Genomic DNA, 17495 nt, shown 5'->3' with positions numbered 1-17495 from the left:
ATTGGCAGCAACAAAGACTTAATTGCTTGACTTATTTTTTCATTTTTCAAATAGACAACGACTGAAAGACCTTTCATTCAGAAGCTGTTTCGTCCTGTGGCTGCAGATGGACAGTTGCACACACTAGGAGATCTTCTCAAAGAAGTTTGTCCTTCTGCTGTTGATCCTGAAGGTAATACAATGAGCAACATTAAAACATTTCTTTCATTTTCTGTTACTGAAGTAAAATAAGCATTCCACATTTATAAATAACAGGTTATTTCAGGAAGATATTTTCGTATCTTATGGTAAAAAGTCTTTTCAAACAGAAGCACTTAATATTTAATATATTATTTTGTAAATTATTGACTAACAAAACGAGGACTCGACTCTCTGGCAAAATAGAATAAATACAGTTTTTAAATCATCCTCTTAGGACATCTCTGGTACTCTGGTTTTTAATTTATGGATTCAGTTCTGATAAATACTACTTTTAATCTTGCATTTTGTTTATTAACTTTAAAGAAGTCAGAAATGGTAAAAATAATTTTCTTATTTTTGATATTTGAAAGTCGGTAATACTGAATAATTGATGAGTATTTTATTTGAATTTTCTACTACTTTCTACTTTTTCTTTTTTAGTTAACCTTGTTCTTTTAGGCTTTGACAATCTACAGGTTCATTCAAAAACTTGATCTGTTTCATGGCCCTAATTTTGTAACTTAGGTTAAGGGTGTTTTCCTGCATGCAGGGGACAAATTTTAAAATTGCTGAAATCTGTTTTTCTTTATTACAACATACAGAACACCAAGAAAATGCAGAAAACAATAAAACAGTGCCCATAATCCATTAACTGATAGAGACCACTGTTGACAGACAGACAGACAGACACACACACACACACACACATACACACTTGAATACATGAGATATACATATGTATTTAATACAGTTGGCCCTTCATATCCATGGGCTGCACATCATGCCCACAGCAGATAAAAAATATTTGGGAGAGAAAATGGATGATTATGTCTGTACTGAAGATAAACAGACTTTTTTTTTTCTTGTTATTGTTCCCTAAACAATACAGTACAAGTATTTATATCGATTTAGATTGCATTAAATATTACAAGTAATCTAGAGATGAATGATTTAAAGCATACATGTGCGTAGGTTATATGCAAATATTATGCCATTCTGTATAAGGGACTTGAGCATCAGTAGATTTTGGTATCCTCAGCGATCCTTGAACCAATCCTTCATGAATACCAAATGACCACAGTGTGTGTGTGTGTGTGTGTGTGTGTGTGTGTGTGTGTGTGTGTGTGTGTGCGCGCGCGCGCGCCCGTGCGTGTGTAAAATGTCCTGCTGCTCTTGAATCCCAGCCCTATTAATACTTACTAAACTATAGGGGAAATTTTCAGTGGCATATTACAGTATTGACATAAAAATTGCATAGAGTTATATTTATTATATAACAGAATTTTTTTTAAAACTTTAAAGCCATGAAGGAAAGAGGTAATGAATTAGTATATATGAAGGTAAATACTTTAACAGATAATGCTTCTTATGAATATTCTGAATTGGAGGAATGCAGTATTACTTGCATGACATATACCACACAGTTCATGAAGAATGATGCATCTAAGGAAATCGTTTGTCTAAGTAGTAGAATTAGAAACAGTGGGTTTGGGGGTAATGTTGTAGTATTCCAGCCTAAATGACTAAGCAAAGAATATGGAGCCCAAAATATGTGTCATTCAGCCTGAGAATGTTGCGATTTTCCTTAGTCAAGTATGCTTGCCTATACTAGCATTCCTACATGTATATAACGCTTTAAAAATGAACAGAGATTCAATAGGAAGGGGAAGGGCATCTAAAATAATACACCAATACCAGAAGGGATTGAAGGAAGAGACCACTGACTGCTACCCAAAATTATTAAAACTGAACAGGGTTTAAGAGGTTATAAATCCATTTTATAAAGTCTTCCTTGAACTTTACTAGCCTTTATAGTAAGGTTTCTGATGATGTCTTACACATATCCATGTATCTCTAGTGCTGGGGTAAATGTTTGCTAAACAATCCAGTTACTGAATTCTTTCTATCATTACCATGAAACATATTATTTACGATCATTAAATCATGGAGCAATTAACATTAAGTTGATTATAATACTATCTTAGAATTCAAATCCATCTTTTCTACTGTGTAATTTTAGCTTTCAATAAGAGTTTTAGTTAAATAATTTTTTTATAATTTAATGATTTTTTAGTAAATTTATAGAGTTGTGCAGCCATCACCACAATTTGGTTTTTGGAACATTTCCATCTCCTTGTACTTCCTTGTAGCTAATCTCTGCTCCACTGCCAGCTATAAACAACCACTGGTCTGCTTTCTATCTCTATAACTTGCCTATTTGGATATTTCACATATATTGAATCATACAACATAGAGTCTTTTGCAACTATGTTTTTCCACTTAACATTATGTATTTGAGTTGCATCGATGTTGAAGCAAGTGTCCATAGTTTGTTCCTTTTTATTGGTGACTAATACTCCATTGGGTAGATACGTCACATTTTGGTTCTCCCTGTACCAGCTGATGGGTGTTTGGACTGTTTCCAGCTTTTCACCTTTATAAACAGAGCTGCTAGGAACATTCAAATATGGGTCTTTTTGTGGACGTTTGTTTTCATTTTTCTTGGGTAGCTTCCTAGGAGTGGAGTGACAAGGTCATATAGCAAGTTTATTTTTTATTTTAAAAGAAACTGCTAACCTTTTCCAAAGTGACTGTACCATTTTACAGTCTTACCAGCAGTGTGTAAGAATTCCAGTTTCTCCACATTCTCACTCACATATATTACCATCCTAGTGGTATCTCATGATGATTTTAATTCTCATTTTTCTAATTACTAATGGTATTGAACACGTTTTCATGTGCTTATTATAATTTGTAGATCTCTTTGATGAAGTGTCTATTCAAATCCTTTTCTTGTTTTTTTCATGGATTATTTCCTTATTACTGAGTTTTGAGCATTATTTATATATTCTGGATACAAGTTCTTTATCAGACATACAATTTGCAGATATTTTCTCCTACTCTGTGACTTGCCTTCATTTTCTTTCTCTCTCTCTCTCTCTCTTTTTTTTTTTTTTCCCCAGACAGGGTCTCACTCTGTCGCTCAGGCTGGAGCGCAGTGGTACGATCTTGGCTAACTGCAACCTCTACCTCCGAGTTCAAGTGATTCTTGTGACTCAGCCTCCCTAGTAGCTGGGATTACAGGTGCCTGCCACAATGCCCGGCTAATTTTTGTATTTTTGGTAGAGACAGGGTTTCACTAGGTTGGCCAGACTGGTCTCGAACTCCTGACCACAGGGGGTTCAACCGCCTCAGCCTCCCAAAGTGCTGGGATTACAAGTGTGAGCCACCACACCCAACCTTGTCTTCATTTTCTTTTGAAGGATAAAAGCATTTAATTTTGGTGAATTCCTATCACGTTTTTTTTTAATGGATTGTGTTCAGTTAAATAATTAAAACTTTTTCTCTTATAGACAATACATTTACATATTTTAAACATCAAAGCATATATAAAGGAATTTAGTAAAAAGTCTCTTTCCCAACTGCTGCTCACCAAACTCTAACCTAGTTCCCTTTTCTAGAGACAACCAGTGTTGCCATTTTCCTGTATATCTTTAGAGACAGTTAAGTAAACTTTTTATTTTTGAACTCAAGCTACATAAATTTTGACTAAGTAACTCATAACTTCTGAGAAATTCCCAGAAATTCAAGGATAAGCTTACTTTTTTAGTTCATTTTCTCTGTGTTATAAGGTGGTTTGTTTTTGATCTATTTAATGTCTATTTTTCTGTGTTTTTGAGGATTTTGGAATATAGATGAGTTATTTTCGTTTGAAGTGTAATTAAAAAGCTAATAGTTTTTATTGCTGATAGAGATACACCCCATAAACCTCTTTCCTGTCCATGGCAACGTTGGCTTTCAGTTACTCAGTTCTCTGTATTGTGTTTTTTCCCTTTCTGAGTACTTTGTAATAGTACTTTAAAGAACATTTAAAAAACTAGATGCTGTCTTAGTCTGTTTGTGTTGCTATAAAGAAATACCTGAGGCTGGGTAATTTATAAAGAAAAAAGGTTTATTTAACTCACAGCTCTGTTGCCTGGATATTGGGCATCTCATGAGATCCTCAGGCTGCTTCTACTCATGGTGGAAGCTGAAGGGAAATGTGTGCAGTGGTCACATGGTGAGAGAGGAAGCCAGAGAGAGCAGGGTGGTGCCAGGCTCTTTATAATAACCAGCTCTTGTGGGAACTAAGACAGTGAGAACTCACTCACTCCTCCACACCCAAGGAGGGCATTAATCTATTCATGAGGTATCCACCCCCCACCCCCGACCCAAGTACTCCCATTAGGCCCCATTTCCAACTTTGGGGATACAATTTCAACCTGGGGTTTGGCGGGGACAAGCAACGAAACTGTAACAAATGCTTTTGTCAATTAGGAGTAAATGAAATTTAAGCCAGAGTTTAATATTCAAATAACTACCTTTTTAAAAAACAAGAGGCGAGGTCTCACTGTGTTGCCCAGGCTGGTCTTACATTTCTCACTCAAGTGATACTACCACTTTAGCTTCAGAAAGTACTCGGATTGTAGGCATGAGCTACTGCACCCAGCCTCAAGTGACTACCTTATTGCACTTTTCCTAGATGTTATTTTGACAATCTACTTTTTAAAATATGTCATTTTAAATTTACTTTTTTATAGCATCCTTGACTATAGAATGAGAACACCCCAATGAAACCCAAAACCTTGGCAGGAATATATTCTATAATGATCTGTCCCCTAACAGCAGCACAATTGTCACAGACACCAAATGATCCATATTTGCTAGTCCCAAGTTTATATAAGGTGGTCTCCCTTGATACATTTGTGTTTTATCTGTAAAAATTAAAGTTAACAGTTGCTTTGTAATCCAGGAAAGAGGGCTTACTTGAAATTTTTTGTTGTTTATTTTGTTAATGACAAATTTATTAGTTCAATTCATTTTTATTTCATGGTTGCCAATTTCTAGTTTGTGGGTGTGGTTAAGGAGTGCCTAGAGTAGGAAGAAATTAGTTGGGTGTTAATACTGTATTTTACGTCTTTAAAGAATTGTATAACTGTAGAACTTTCAAGTTACCTTTTTTTTTTTTTTGGAGACAGATTCTCACTCTGTTGCCCAGGCTGGAGTGCAGTGATGCCATCTCAGCTCACTGCAACCCCTCCCTCCCAGGTTCAAGCAATCTTGTGCTTCAGTCACGCAAGTAGCTGGGATTAAAGGCATGTGCCACCATGCCTGGCTAATTTTTATATATTTGGTAGAGACAGGGTTTCACCATGTTGGCCAGGCTGGTCTTGAACTCTTGGCCTCAAGTGATTCACCTGCCTTGCCCTCCCAAAGTTTACTCTTTTAATTTTTTGCATGATTTTGCCAAAGGTGTCTTAACCACTTAATTGCAGAACTAGGTTTAGAACACAGGTCTCCATCTCCTGGTGGTCTGTTGGTTTTTCCTCTTTACTATGCTGCCGTTTGTTTTTTTCTTTCTTTCTTTTTAACTTTTTGATTTAGTTTCAAATAACATTCTGAAATACTTGCTTTTTCCTAACTATTTTACTTTCACAGATCTTTATTCTTCAGTTTGTGTTTAGTATCTAATCTGCCTACATGCTCTTCTCTCTTAATAATATTTCTGATACGATCTTAGAAACCTGAGTGTCTACTGTTTTTATTTTGTTTGCTTTGTTGTTTTAGTGTTCCTATATATAATCCTGACCACTCTTGTTGAATTTTTTAAATGGTGATTATGAACACCAGACATGTAAATGAAAAGCAGTCAGGTGCTTTGAACTGACACACACTCTCAGAATACACCTTTATTCTGGTCTTAGACCCAGGTTACAAGACAAGATTAACGTGACCCTACACAAGAAAGGCACACAAATTTGTGAAGCTGTTCTTTTAAAAGAGACAAAGAGAGTCTTTGTTCTCTTAAATTTCTAGGCTGCTCTACGTGTACATCCTTTTCTGGGGGATACACAGTGTGACTTCCCTTGTGGTTTTTTTTGTTTTTTTGAAGAGTGGAGCAGTGAGGCAACGCAGTCACACAACCTTATCCACAAACCTTCCTTTTAGGTGATTTCAGGTGCTGTAGGTGAGTACATTGTGTGACAGACTTCTCCCCACGCAAACTGTCAAATGCTTCTCTTGACTGCGGAACACACACTTCATTGAAATGACATAGATAGTGCCTATTCTTTCTATTCTTTTCAGGTATTTTTGATGGTATCTTTCATTGCAGGAGGAAGCCACATCTCTAACACCAGTATCTTTTCTTTAGAAAAACTTTTATCTTTGCCTCTTCTTTTTATTACGTATTAAAAAAAAATTGTCATTTAAAAATCTGTGTAGAGTATCCAAAACATCGAGTCACTATTTCAGTAAAAACCCATTGGCTTCCTCGTTCAGTTCACCTGTAGTATTGTCAGACGTGTCAGACATGAAGTATTTTGACACACCTGCACTCAACTTAAGTTGAAAGTGAAAGACTTTAAGATTGGGTGTGTATGGATAAGAACTTGCTGTCATCACATGATGAAAAGAGAAAGTACTTCATAAAAGTTATGTGGCACCTTGTCTTCTGCTCCCTCCAAGTGATTCAGTGATGAAATACTCTTGTCTGATTTCATCATATGAAAGTCGAATGTACTAGTATTTATGAATACGTGCTTTAGGTCGTTGTTCTTGTGGAGTAACTAATGATGAGCTGCTGCTTCTGGAGTAACTAATGATGAGCTCTTTTGTGTGTTCCTTTCTTTTTTTGTAAATGGCTAAGGGAATTAGTCAAGTTGGCGGTAACAGGAAATGACCAAAGGTGAGCTCAGGTAAATTGTTTTTGTGGTTTCAGCTGTAGTTAAAATGACTCAGAGATCCAAGCTTCTGTACCAGACCTGAAGTGAAATATTTTTTTCTTTGTTTATTAAAAATAACGTATCAAGAACATTTATTTTTTACCTTGGAGAATATAAAACACCTATAAGCTTTACCCACTTATACTTCATTTCCCAGTCTTCTAATGTAATGTATAGCAATGTGGTAAGCTCGGCGGGTGGATCACCTGAGGTCAGGAGTTAGAGACTAGCCTGACCAACATGGTGAAACCCCGTCTCTCCTAAAAGTACAAAATTAGCCGAGTGTGGTGGTGCATGCCTGTAATCCCTGCTACTCGGGAGGCTGAGGCAGGAGAATTGGTTGAACCCAGGAGGCGGAGGTTGCAATGACCTGGAACGCGCCATTGCACTCTAGCCTGGGCACCAAGAGTGAAACTCCATCTCAGAAAAAAGGAAAGAAAAGATGGTATATTCACATTTTTTCTGCTTTGCTCTATATGATTAGATTATGTTAATAAAGTGAATTAGCTGACAAGATAAATTTTTTTCAGCCATGAAGCAATTAGAAAAAGAAACATATAACTCTCATGCTGACCATATAAGGCAGATACTTTTAAGTATTTGGACAAAATTGAAGCTGGTTAATATCTTGTGATTTGAGATAATATTTGAGCAGTAATCACATTTGTCAGTGTGATGGCACTGCCCCCAGAAGAATAGGCACTTCAGTTTGCAAACTCATGCCACAGGAATAAAAAAATTCCAATCCCCAAACCTCATCAGATTGCAGGATTTACAGTTTCAGTAATTCTTTAGATACTCATTTACAATTTGAATTAGAAGGAATTAGTATCTCTATACCTTCACACTGTTTGGTTTGGGCAATCATTTAGAGTTTTTTTTAATGAATATTCAGTTTTCTTATTTTATAAAATAATGAGGCTTCCCGCTACCATCTTATGGGATGCATACAGAGTTTAAATGAACCAGAAATTTTTTGAAGTGAGTCTTCATTGTCTTTTTTATTTTTTGAGACTTTATATTTGAATCTTTTTTGTTTCTTAGAGTTTTGTTAGCATTTTTCACAAGTAAAAGAACTGTACTCATAAGAAATTTACAAAGGAGGCTAGGCGCGGTGGCTCAAGCCTGTAATCCCAGCACTTTGGGAGGCCGAGACGGGCTGATCACGAGGTCGGAAGATCGAGACCATCCTGGCTAACACGGTGAAACCCCGTCTCTACTAAAAAAAATACAAAAAACTAGCCGGGCAAGGTGGCAGGCGCCTGTAGTCCCAGCTACTCAGGAGGCTGAGGCAAGAGAATGGCGTGAACCCGGGAGGCGGAGCTTGCAGTGAGCTGAGATCCGGCCACTGCACTCCAGCCTGGGCGACAGAGCGAGACTCCGTCTCAAAAAAAAAAAAAAAAAAGAAATTTACAAAGGAAAGTGATAAAGAAGCAATTTTGTTTTTCTTTTTGTTGTTAATTCCACTATGCAAAGACAAGTAGGCGATGTTCAGTCTACACATAGAAGTTATAAATGTATAATGCTCTAAATGTAAATCAATATTGTAACTGCTTATAAAAATAAAATAACTCAAGTTATGGCAAGAGACATTGATTTCTACTTTCTTAGAAGTTAACTTCTGGACATGATTAGAACTGCCGGAAGTGTGTCTCTGGTATGGAAGAAATAAGCTTATTTTACTAAGGCATCTTCATAGTCACTGTATTTCCTGCAGCCAGATTGACTATGATCATATACTTGGTAAAATATTTTAAACCTCTTTAAGGCAAGAGGTCCAAAACTAGACTGTAATAGATAGTTGCTGGTAGTTTCACATTGAAAAAAACCATAAAGAGCAAATTGTACATATATTTGGTGTTTAATCTCTTCACAAGTGACCATGGAAAGTCCATTTGTAACTTTGTGGAGATACTGTAAGCCTGACATATGGGATGGGGTCACTTGGCTATAATGGGAGCCTCTCCTTTCAGTCTTAGCCTAACACTCTCTGCTTTTATTCCTTATTGTGTACATATTTTATGGAAGAAATGGTACAGTGTCATTCATGGTGGGAATTCTAAAAGTTCTTCAAATGTAGCCCTCATAAGCATGTTTAAATAATCTGTTAGGCTCAGTTTAAATTTACTAATTACAATATATTTTCTTAATTTATCATTATACTATTAAATTCTAAGATTAAATGAATCAAATTCTTTGCTTTGATTGCTTTCCTCTCCCTCCATCTCTGCATGTTGTCTTAGCACATGGGCAACATTGACTAATTCTGGTGATAAAGAATCTCTTAATTCACTAAGTCCATTGACATATGTTTTTTCTAAAATCAAAGAAATAGTGCTGATTGTTCTCCACTACTGGAAATGATGAGATTACTGGACCTGACAGAAGATGCTTCTGGTTTCTCCTTCTGAATTACTGCTATCTTAATCTCAAGAAGTTAAATGAATTAACTTGACTGTCCCCAAAATGAGAAACACACACTTGCACAATTATTTCATTTTTAGCACTAGAAAGCAAAATTCTCTTACCAAAATAATGGTATATGCAGACAATTAAAAACAAGTCATCTTTTCATTGAAACAGGTACTGTGGGGCTTCATTCTGACCATATGTAAACAGTACAATTAGTGTCTATATTTTAAATAAAGCAATTAAGTTGAGCTATTCTGTAATTCATACTTGACAAATATTAATGGACCCTATTACACCCAACTAGAGTTACTGGGTCATTTTATGAAAGCAGATGAAATAATATTGTTTTCAAAGTTTATTTATTTATTAATGAACAAGGTTTAATTTTTAACTTTTACCACATTTTTATCTTATTGTCAGGAAGCCTTGAATCAGTTTTAAAATGGTCTTACAATCACTTAATTTAATACACTTTGCTTTGTATAATTACAGCTAATCATATGGGATTTTTTATATAATTTAAATTTTAGTTTATGTCCTCCTTACTAAGAAATACAAGGATTATAAGTAAAAGTCAATGAAATAATTAATATGGGCACGTTTTTAAATTGTTTAAAATGTTAAGAGTCAAAGCTCTGAAAATATTTTGGACAGAAATAATAAAGATATAAAATGTATGCAAGGAAAGAGATATTTGGTATACCTAGTATTTGGTATATACGGGGATATTGCATGTTCATTAAGACCTGTCCTGCTAAGTGAGTATGGATCCGGAAGAAGTTAATGTAAGTATTTTTAAATGGGTTTGTATTTTTCTGATAAACAGCATTCTCCTTCTGTTTGTGATCATAGGATAAAAGCCCTGTAAGCTTGTATATGTTCATTTTTACTGCTACATCATGTAGTGTGCTCTTAAGATTGAGATCTCATTCCCCAGGAAGCATTTCTGTCCAAGATTAATTGCCCTTTTAAAATCAGCGTTTGATGTATTTCTTTGGCTATATCCTGACTTGGTTTAACCCTCTTTGACCTGACCTCGCTGACTATTACCTCCGTGGCTGAGACAAAATCCTTCAGCATGATGTATGCACTTCACATTTCAGCCTGTGGTTTTTCATGTCGATGGATTCAATTAGTTGGTGTTTTACTAATGAACATATCAGAGGTTAAAGAATTTGTCAGACAGAACAAAATTGTTCAGGCTAGTGGCAATCAGAAAGCTCATCTCTCTATTTTTTAAAACTTTTTCAGCAGTGTTAAGTATTTTTCAGAAATTTTACCTTCAGTATCACACTTTCCAAGATTCGTTTTCTGCTGAATTATAAAATATAAATAGGAAGCCACGAAACTGAACACAATGATTATACCATTTGATCTTAGAATTCTCCGTATTTATAAGTATGAGCTTTTAAAAAATTAAACTGAAATTTTCTTGTTAAAAACATGTATGAATTTCCCTTAAAGATACATCATCCATTTCTTTAAGTCTCCTTTAAATATGAATGGTAAGAAGGAAACTCAAGCACCTCACTAGAATCTCAAGTCACCTGTTTTTAAAGACATTTATAGATCATATTCCTTGTTGAAACTGGCTTAGTTAAATAAGACCTAAAACCCAGATTGGGATGAGAAAGATAGCAGCCATTAGTAATAGAAATCTTTAGAACTCAAATTTATCACATAGTGCGCATTCTCAAATAATATACTTAAAATGTATAACATAAAGATTTTGAAAGGTTTTTGTTTACCTGAATGTTTTCATCTTTTTTTAAAAAAATAACCTTACCTAAAGTCTATTAAATGATATATCTATAGTGCAGTAGGGCTCATGTGACTTACAGGTGGTGTGCTCCTCTTGAATATATGTGTTGAGAGCACTATTAAATAAATGTGAAGGTTTATAATACTTAAGAATTTTTCTTAATGTCTTTTAATTTGCATAATCATCGAGTCTGGGTTTTTGTTGTCTTTTAAAAAATACGTTTATTAAAATCATATGCCATACTGCATAAAAATGGAACTGAATAATTCAGGAGGTATTGCCATGAGGCCAAATTCTTATAGCCCTTTGTATGCCAATCACATAAGTGAATCCATGGTTTTTATATATCTTTTGATTATCTAGTACTAAAAAAAATGAACTTATAACTTGTGTGTAGGAAGAGAATTTAAAATCACTCTACTTTTTGTTACTAAATCATGACCTTTTTAAAACTGATCTTCTCTCCTCACATACTTTATCAATTATATTTTTGACATCATTATTTTTTATTAGAGAGTGAGCAGGAGAGAGGGGTGGAGAAGAGTCACTCATGTTATTGAATACCTGTGTCCAAGTCCTGTGCTAGGGTCGCTGCTGAGTGCTTTGCTTGGATATCCCATTTAATCCTTCATGTAACTGGAGATGAGAATTCTCTGTTCACACTGTAAGATGAGGAAATAGACACTCAGAAGTTTAAGTGAATTCCTCGAGAATTCAAAACTAATAAATTATGATGGCTTGCACTCTGAAAGAAATATTTTGCTGTTTAGGCATAAAAGACCTAGATACTAGAACTGTGAGACATGTTAGTGATCCTTTACTCTGGACCAGTTTGCAAACTGACTCACAGAGTTAAATGAGAAGCTATCATGGGTTATAAATCAGCAAGCAGAATTTAGGAGATGGTCTCAATCCCACATTAGCAAAAGCTGCCATATCTTTACTTGTGTTATATATTGGGTTTCTACATAAAATTTTGTTTGCAGAAAAATTCTACACTGATATGATCATAAGATTCATTCTAGGGAACATTTTTTAAAAAGACTTTACCCCGGAAATTGATTCAGAAAGTCTGGAGAGGAGCTCAGCTCAATATATATATACACACACACACATATATATATATAAAATTTTAATTTCCCACATGATTGTGATGGTCAGCTAGATTTTCAAACCATACATCTATACAGGCATTTTCATTTTATATATAAAGAAACAGCTTCAGAGTGATGCGAGACCTGCTCAGAGCCCTTCGTTGCCAGAACTGGAATTCAAGTTGCCTAACCCCCAATTTGTCTTTCATTACTACCTTTCTAACTAGTGGTGCACAATTGGCCCTCTCTCCTTTATGTCTCATTTATATTATTGTATATTGATAGCATTCATTGTATACATGTCTATATGTAGGCATCACTTTTTAGTATATACATAAGAAGTTAACTTTGTGATTTGTATTAATGACTTGTGTAGTTAATGTGATTTTTCTTTTTTCTTCTTCGTTTTTTCTATATGTAATTCTTACCATTCTACTCATATAACCAAAATCTACCTGAATATATTTTTCCTAAAATGTAACATTTTTTTAAATGTTCACTTTTAAGTAGATGCTGGTTTTATAAAGTGCTATGTGGACATTCTACAAAATAATGAGATGTACTCTTCAAAATTGTAAAAGTTAAGAAATGTAGAAAAGGCTAAAAAATGGTTGCAGATTAAAAGAGAATAGAGAAACATGAAAATTAAATTCAATATGTGCATCCTTGACATGACCTGAATGTGTCCCCCAGAATTCACGTGTTAGAAGCTTAATCCCCAATGCAGCAGTGTTGGGAGGTGAGGCCTTTTAGGGGGTGTTATGCTGGTATGAAAAGGGTTTGCAAGAGTGGGTTCACTGTCTCGTGCGCTTCCACGTTCTTCCATATGAGAACACAGCAAGAAGCTCATACCAGGTGCCAGCACTTTGATCTTGGATTTCCCAGCCTCCAGAACTGTGAGAAATAAATGTTTGTCCTTTATAAATTATCCAATTACAGCATCACAGACTAAGACAGTCCTGGACTGAATCCTAGATTGAAGAAAAATACATTATTGGGATAGTTGATAAATTTGAATATGGACTACATGAATATATTATTTCATATATCATGATATATCAATATTATTTTTTATTGTGATAACTATACTATAGTTATGTAAAAGAATATCTTATATTAGAAAGGGTACACTGTAAGTTTGAAATCATAACAAAAATTACTCTCCAAAGAGTGCCCTGTATAAAAGAAGTTCATATAGAACTAGTTCACTTGATTACTGTCTTATATGTTTGCCTACCTTAAAGCTTCAAGCCAGCTTCTTTTAAAAACCTGAGTGGGAGAGGCGTACAGTAACGTTTTTCTCCTGAGTCATTTTCTTTGTAGTGACATTTCTCATTCTAAGTATTAAGGTCTAGATTCCCATTTTGAAACACAAAGACATGTTTACCAAAAATATTGTTTACTTTAGCAGTATCAAGTGTTTCCTTTGTACTGTAAGAAAAAAAGAGACCTACTGATTTTTTTTTTTTTTTTTTTTTACTGTTTTATTTTATTATTAATTTTTGTTTTTACACTTGTTACCCATGCTGGAGTGCAGTGGTGCCATCACGGCTCACTGTAGCCTCGACCTCCTGGGCTCAGGCATTCGTCCACCTCAGTCTCCCAAGTAGCTAGGACTACAGGTGTGCACCACCATACCCAGCTAAGCTAATCTTTGTTTGTTTAGTTAAGTTTTTTTATTTTTTGTAGAGATGGGATCTATTGCCCAGGCTGGTTCTCAAACGCCTGGGCTCAAGCAGTCCTCCCACCTTGACCTCCCCAAGTGCTGGGATTACAGATGTGAGCCACCACACGTGGCCTGTTTTCTTTTATTGGTTTTGATATTGCTAAAATATTCCTCATGCTTTGTTGTTATGTATGGTACCATGAATTAAGGATAGCATGTACATTTGACTTATCTGGAAACATTTTTGACTTTGTTGTTTTAATAACCAAAGCAGTCTTTACAGGTAGAGTTATTCTACGTGGTGGGGCTAGCTATCAGAAAGCATTCCAAAAAGATTAATTTTGACAGTGTAATTCTACCAGCAAGAACATTATCCCAGCAGTGAGAATATTTATTAACTAATTATGGTATATGTCAGGTACTGTACTAGGCACTGGGGACAGAGTAACAAATAAGAGAGAAACTTCGATTTGAAGTTTCAAGGGAACTGCTGTCCTAAAAATCCCTCTGTTTAAAATTGTGTTATTGAGGCAAGTCAAAAAATAAACAAAATACATAAATGCAGGTGAAATATTTGGACATATGTAGTCTGTGACAAAATAATATGTTTAAAACCTTAAAACTGTTCTGTTGAGGGATATGACAGTCTTAGATTCTTTCCTTAGTTACTTAAATTTAGTTAATGACACTTTAAAGTGGCCCCAGCTTCTAAACCAGAGAATCAATGCTACCTATTCAGGGTTTGGGTAAGGGGATTTATTAGGCTTGTTACAGTGTTTGAATAGTGCTTATGTCCTCCAGCTTCTGTTGTACAACTCATAAACTCTAACAATCCTTTTGTTGTAACGTGATTGGTCTTTTGCCTTTCAGATATACTGTGCATCATCAGTGGATTGTATACCATATTGTATTTGCTCCCACATTTAAATATTGCTTTAGACATAGTATTTTTTGATATTGAGTTGTGACTTGTTTCTTCTGCTGTTTCATAGTATACAAAGGTGACTCTGGCTTAAGGAAAAACTTTAGAGATAAGGAACTTTTACTCTTACACCACTATTCTTTCATTTTTTGACTCAGTGCTAAGTAGGAGGAAGATTCTGAGAATATTAAAATATTTCAAAGAAATATAAGAATATGAAGAGAGTTATACCGGAAATGTTTTCAAATATTCTAAGAAAGATTTAATACAGTAAAGCTGTAGCAAACTAGAACTTACAAGCAATGAATCATTCCAGATAGCTGAGGGTTTCTCCATTTGAATACCAATGTTTAAAAAATCTTCCCAAAGTACTAATACTGTGCTTTCTATAGTATTCTGTATATAACTTAATATTTTATTATGAAAACAAATCATTGTATTAACACTGTGATCACAACTGTGTAAAAAATTATGTATAGTTGCAACAAAGAAAAAATAATGAAAGCATTTTTTTAGGTTAGTAGTATTACGAAGTGATACCTTTTTTCAAAATTGTTTTAAGCTATGGCTCAGTGATTTGGGAGTTTGTTTGGAATATTTTATTTGGTTATCTTTGGAATTGTTAGTATGTTAAGTTTTTATTTTTCACATTCTTTTATCAACTCTGTAGTGTTTTGTGTCCTCTGTTGACTGTCACTTCCCGGGACTGTGCTGCCTCCAACAGGAAGTCTAAATATTTCTTTAAAAGGGTCTCTTGTTTCAGGTGCCAGCCAAGTCATTATCACCATACATCATCAGCTCATTTTGCCCAGACATTAGAGCACTTAGAGATTCAAAAGTCATTTGGAACAGAGCAGAAAGGAAAACGTAGGGTATTTCTCCTTTATAGAGTTCGTGATTCCCCATTTCCTTGTTGTCTTCTGTCACCAGGAAGCTGAGCAGTTAAGACATTGTATTTTGAAGAGATGGTAAAGGAGAAAAACCCAAAATTGTGCTAGAGGAGTAACACAGAGTTTCTTGATGGTTCTATTTTTTTTTTTCTTTTTCATTAAAGGAGTTTGGCTTTGCTTTTTTTGTTTTTCTATGACAAAAAATATTTCTATTTACTTTAAAAGTTGTCAGTACAACACACCAAAATCATGAAAAACACAAAATCTTAAGTTTAATTTGGAATACAATTGAATTTAAAAGAAAGGTGTGAATTTCAGCCCCCTTTTAATTAGCAAGTGGATGTTAACAAAAATCAATCAGGCTTTGTAACTCTAAAACAGGAATCCCTGAGTCAGATTTGTAATCCCTTCTCATTAAAATTTTAACTGTTATTCAAATAGTATCTCTAAGATATTTTGATACATACATGAAAGCTTTACTGAAAACAACTAAAGCTCACCTGTGTCTTATTAAACATCTCAAATACTGATCTGATTCTTGATTTCTAGTCACATTTCTATTTTACATTTTCAAAATATGTATGGACCTACTTCATATACTTGTCATTTTAAATAACCATACAGTACAGTTTTTAATGTATAACTAAAATAAATTTTGGTCATTGGTACAATGGGCTGTTTTTGCCACTATAGTTTCATTAACGTCAATCTTAAGTAAGCACAGTAATTAAGAAAGAAGTAATACTTTCACATACAGCAACAGAATTTTTATCAGAATATATTGTAACCCTCAGGTTTCTGTTTTGGGTGATACATACTGCAACATTTGAACTTTCTCCATGTCCGCATTTCCTGTTCAGGGGACAGAACAGGTTTAAAATCCACTTAATGCACTCAGGATTCTCAAAAGGCAACAGATTATTTTTTCTTCAACTGTTCTGACTTTTATTGTTGTTGGATTTCTTTCTTGGAATAGATGGGGAAAAAAAGAATCAAGTGATGATTCATGGAATTGAGCCAATGTTGGAAACGCCTCTGCAGTGGCTGAGTGAACATCTGAGCTACCCGGATAATTTTCTTCATATTAGTATCATCCCGCAGCCAACAGATTGAAGGATCAACTGTTTGCCTGAATGGAATCATCCTTAAATGGAATTTATCAGAGCATGTCACCCTTTTGCTTCAATCAGGTTTGGTGGAGGCAACCTGACCAGAAACACTTCGCTGCTGCAAGCCAAACAGGAAAAAGATTCCATGTCAGATAAGGCCATTGGGCTGGTCTTACTTTGCATCACCTCTGCTTTCCTCCACTGCCATCATTAAACCTCAGCTGTGACATGAAAGACTTACCGGACCACTGCAAGTCTTCTGTAAAATATAATGAAGCTGAAACCTTTGGCCTAAGAAGAAAATGGAAATATGTGCCACTCGATTTGTATTTCTGATTAACAAATAAACAGGGGTATTTCCTAAGGTGACCATGGTTGAACTTTAGCTCATGAAAGTGGAAACATTGGTTTAATTTTCAAGAGAATTAAGAAAGTAAAAGAGAAATTCTGTTATCAATAACTTGCAAGTAATTTTTTGTAAAAGATTGAATTACAGTAAACCCATCTTTCCTTAATGAAAATTTCCTATGTTTACAGTCTGTCTATTGGTATGCAATCTTGTAACTTTGATAATGAACAGTGAGAGATTTTTAAATAAAGCCTCTAAATATGTTTTGTCATTTAATAACATACAGTTTTGTCACTTTTCAAGTACTTTCTGACTCACATACACTAGATCACTTTTTACTCTGTGTT

General features: G+C 34.8%; 1 protein-coding gene across 5 annotated transcripts in view; it reads left to right on the top strand.

The window, feature by feature from the left end:
• Positions 1-17429, top strand: part of ATG5 (autophagy related 5) — a 134366-nt gene extending 116937 nt beyond the window's left edge. For all 5 annotated transcript variants that reach the window (XM_050786762.1, XM_050786760.1, XM_050786759.1 and 2 more), the window contains 2 exons: positions 55-172; positions 16667-17429. In XM_050786762.1, the coding sequence (XP_050642719.1) occupies positions 55-172; positions 16667-16803 (255 nt within the window). In that variant the 3' untranslated portion in view covers positions 16804-17429. The remainder of the gene's footprint in view (positions 1-54; positions 173-16666) is intronic.
• The last annotated feature ends 66 nt before the right edge of the window (positions 17430-17495 follow it).

Source organism: Macaca thibetana, chromosome 4, assembly GCF_024542745.1.
Source record: "Macaca thibetana thibetana isolate TM-01 chromosome 4, ASM2454274v1, whole genome shotgun sequence".
Taxonomy (NCBI): domain Eukaryota; kingdom Metazoa; phylum Chordata; class Mammalia; order Primates; family Cercopithecidae; genus Macaca; species Macaca thibetana.
Note: the sequence above shows the minus strand (reverse complement) of the source record. Positions and strands in the feature narration are given on the sequence as shown.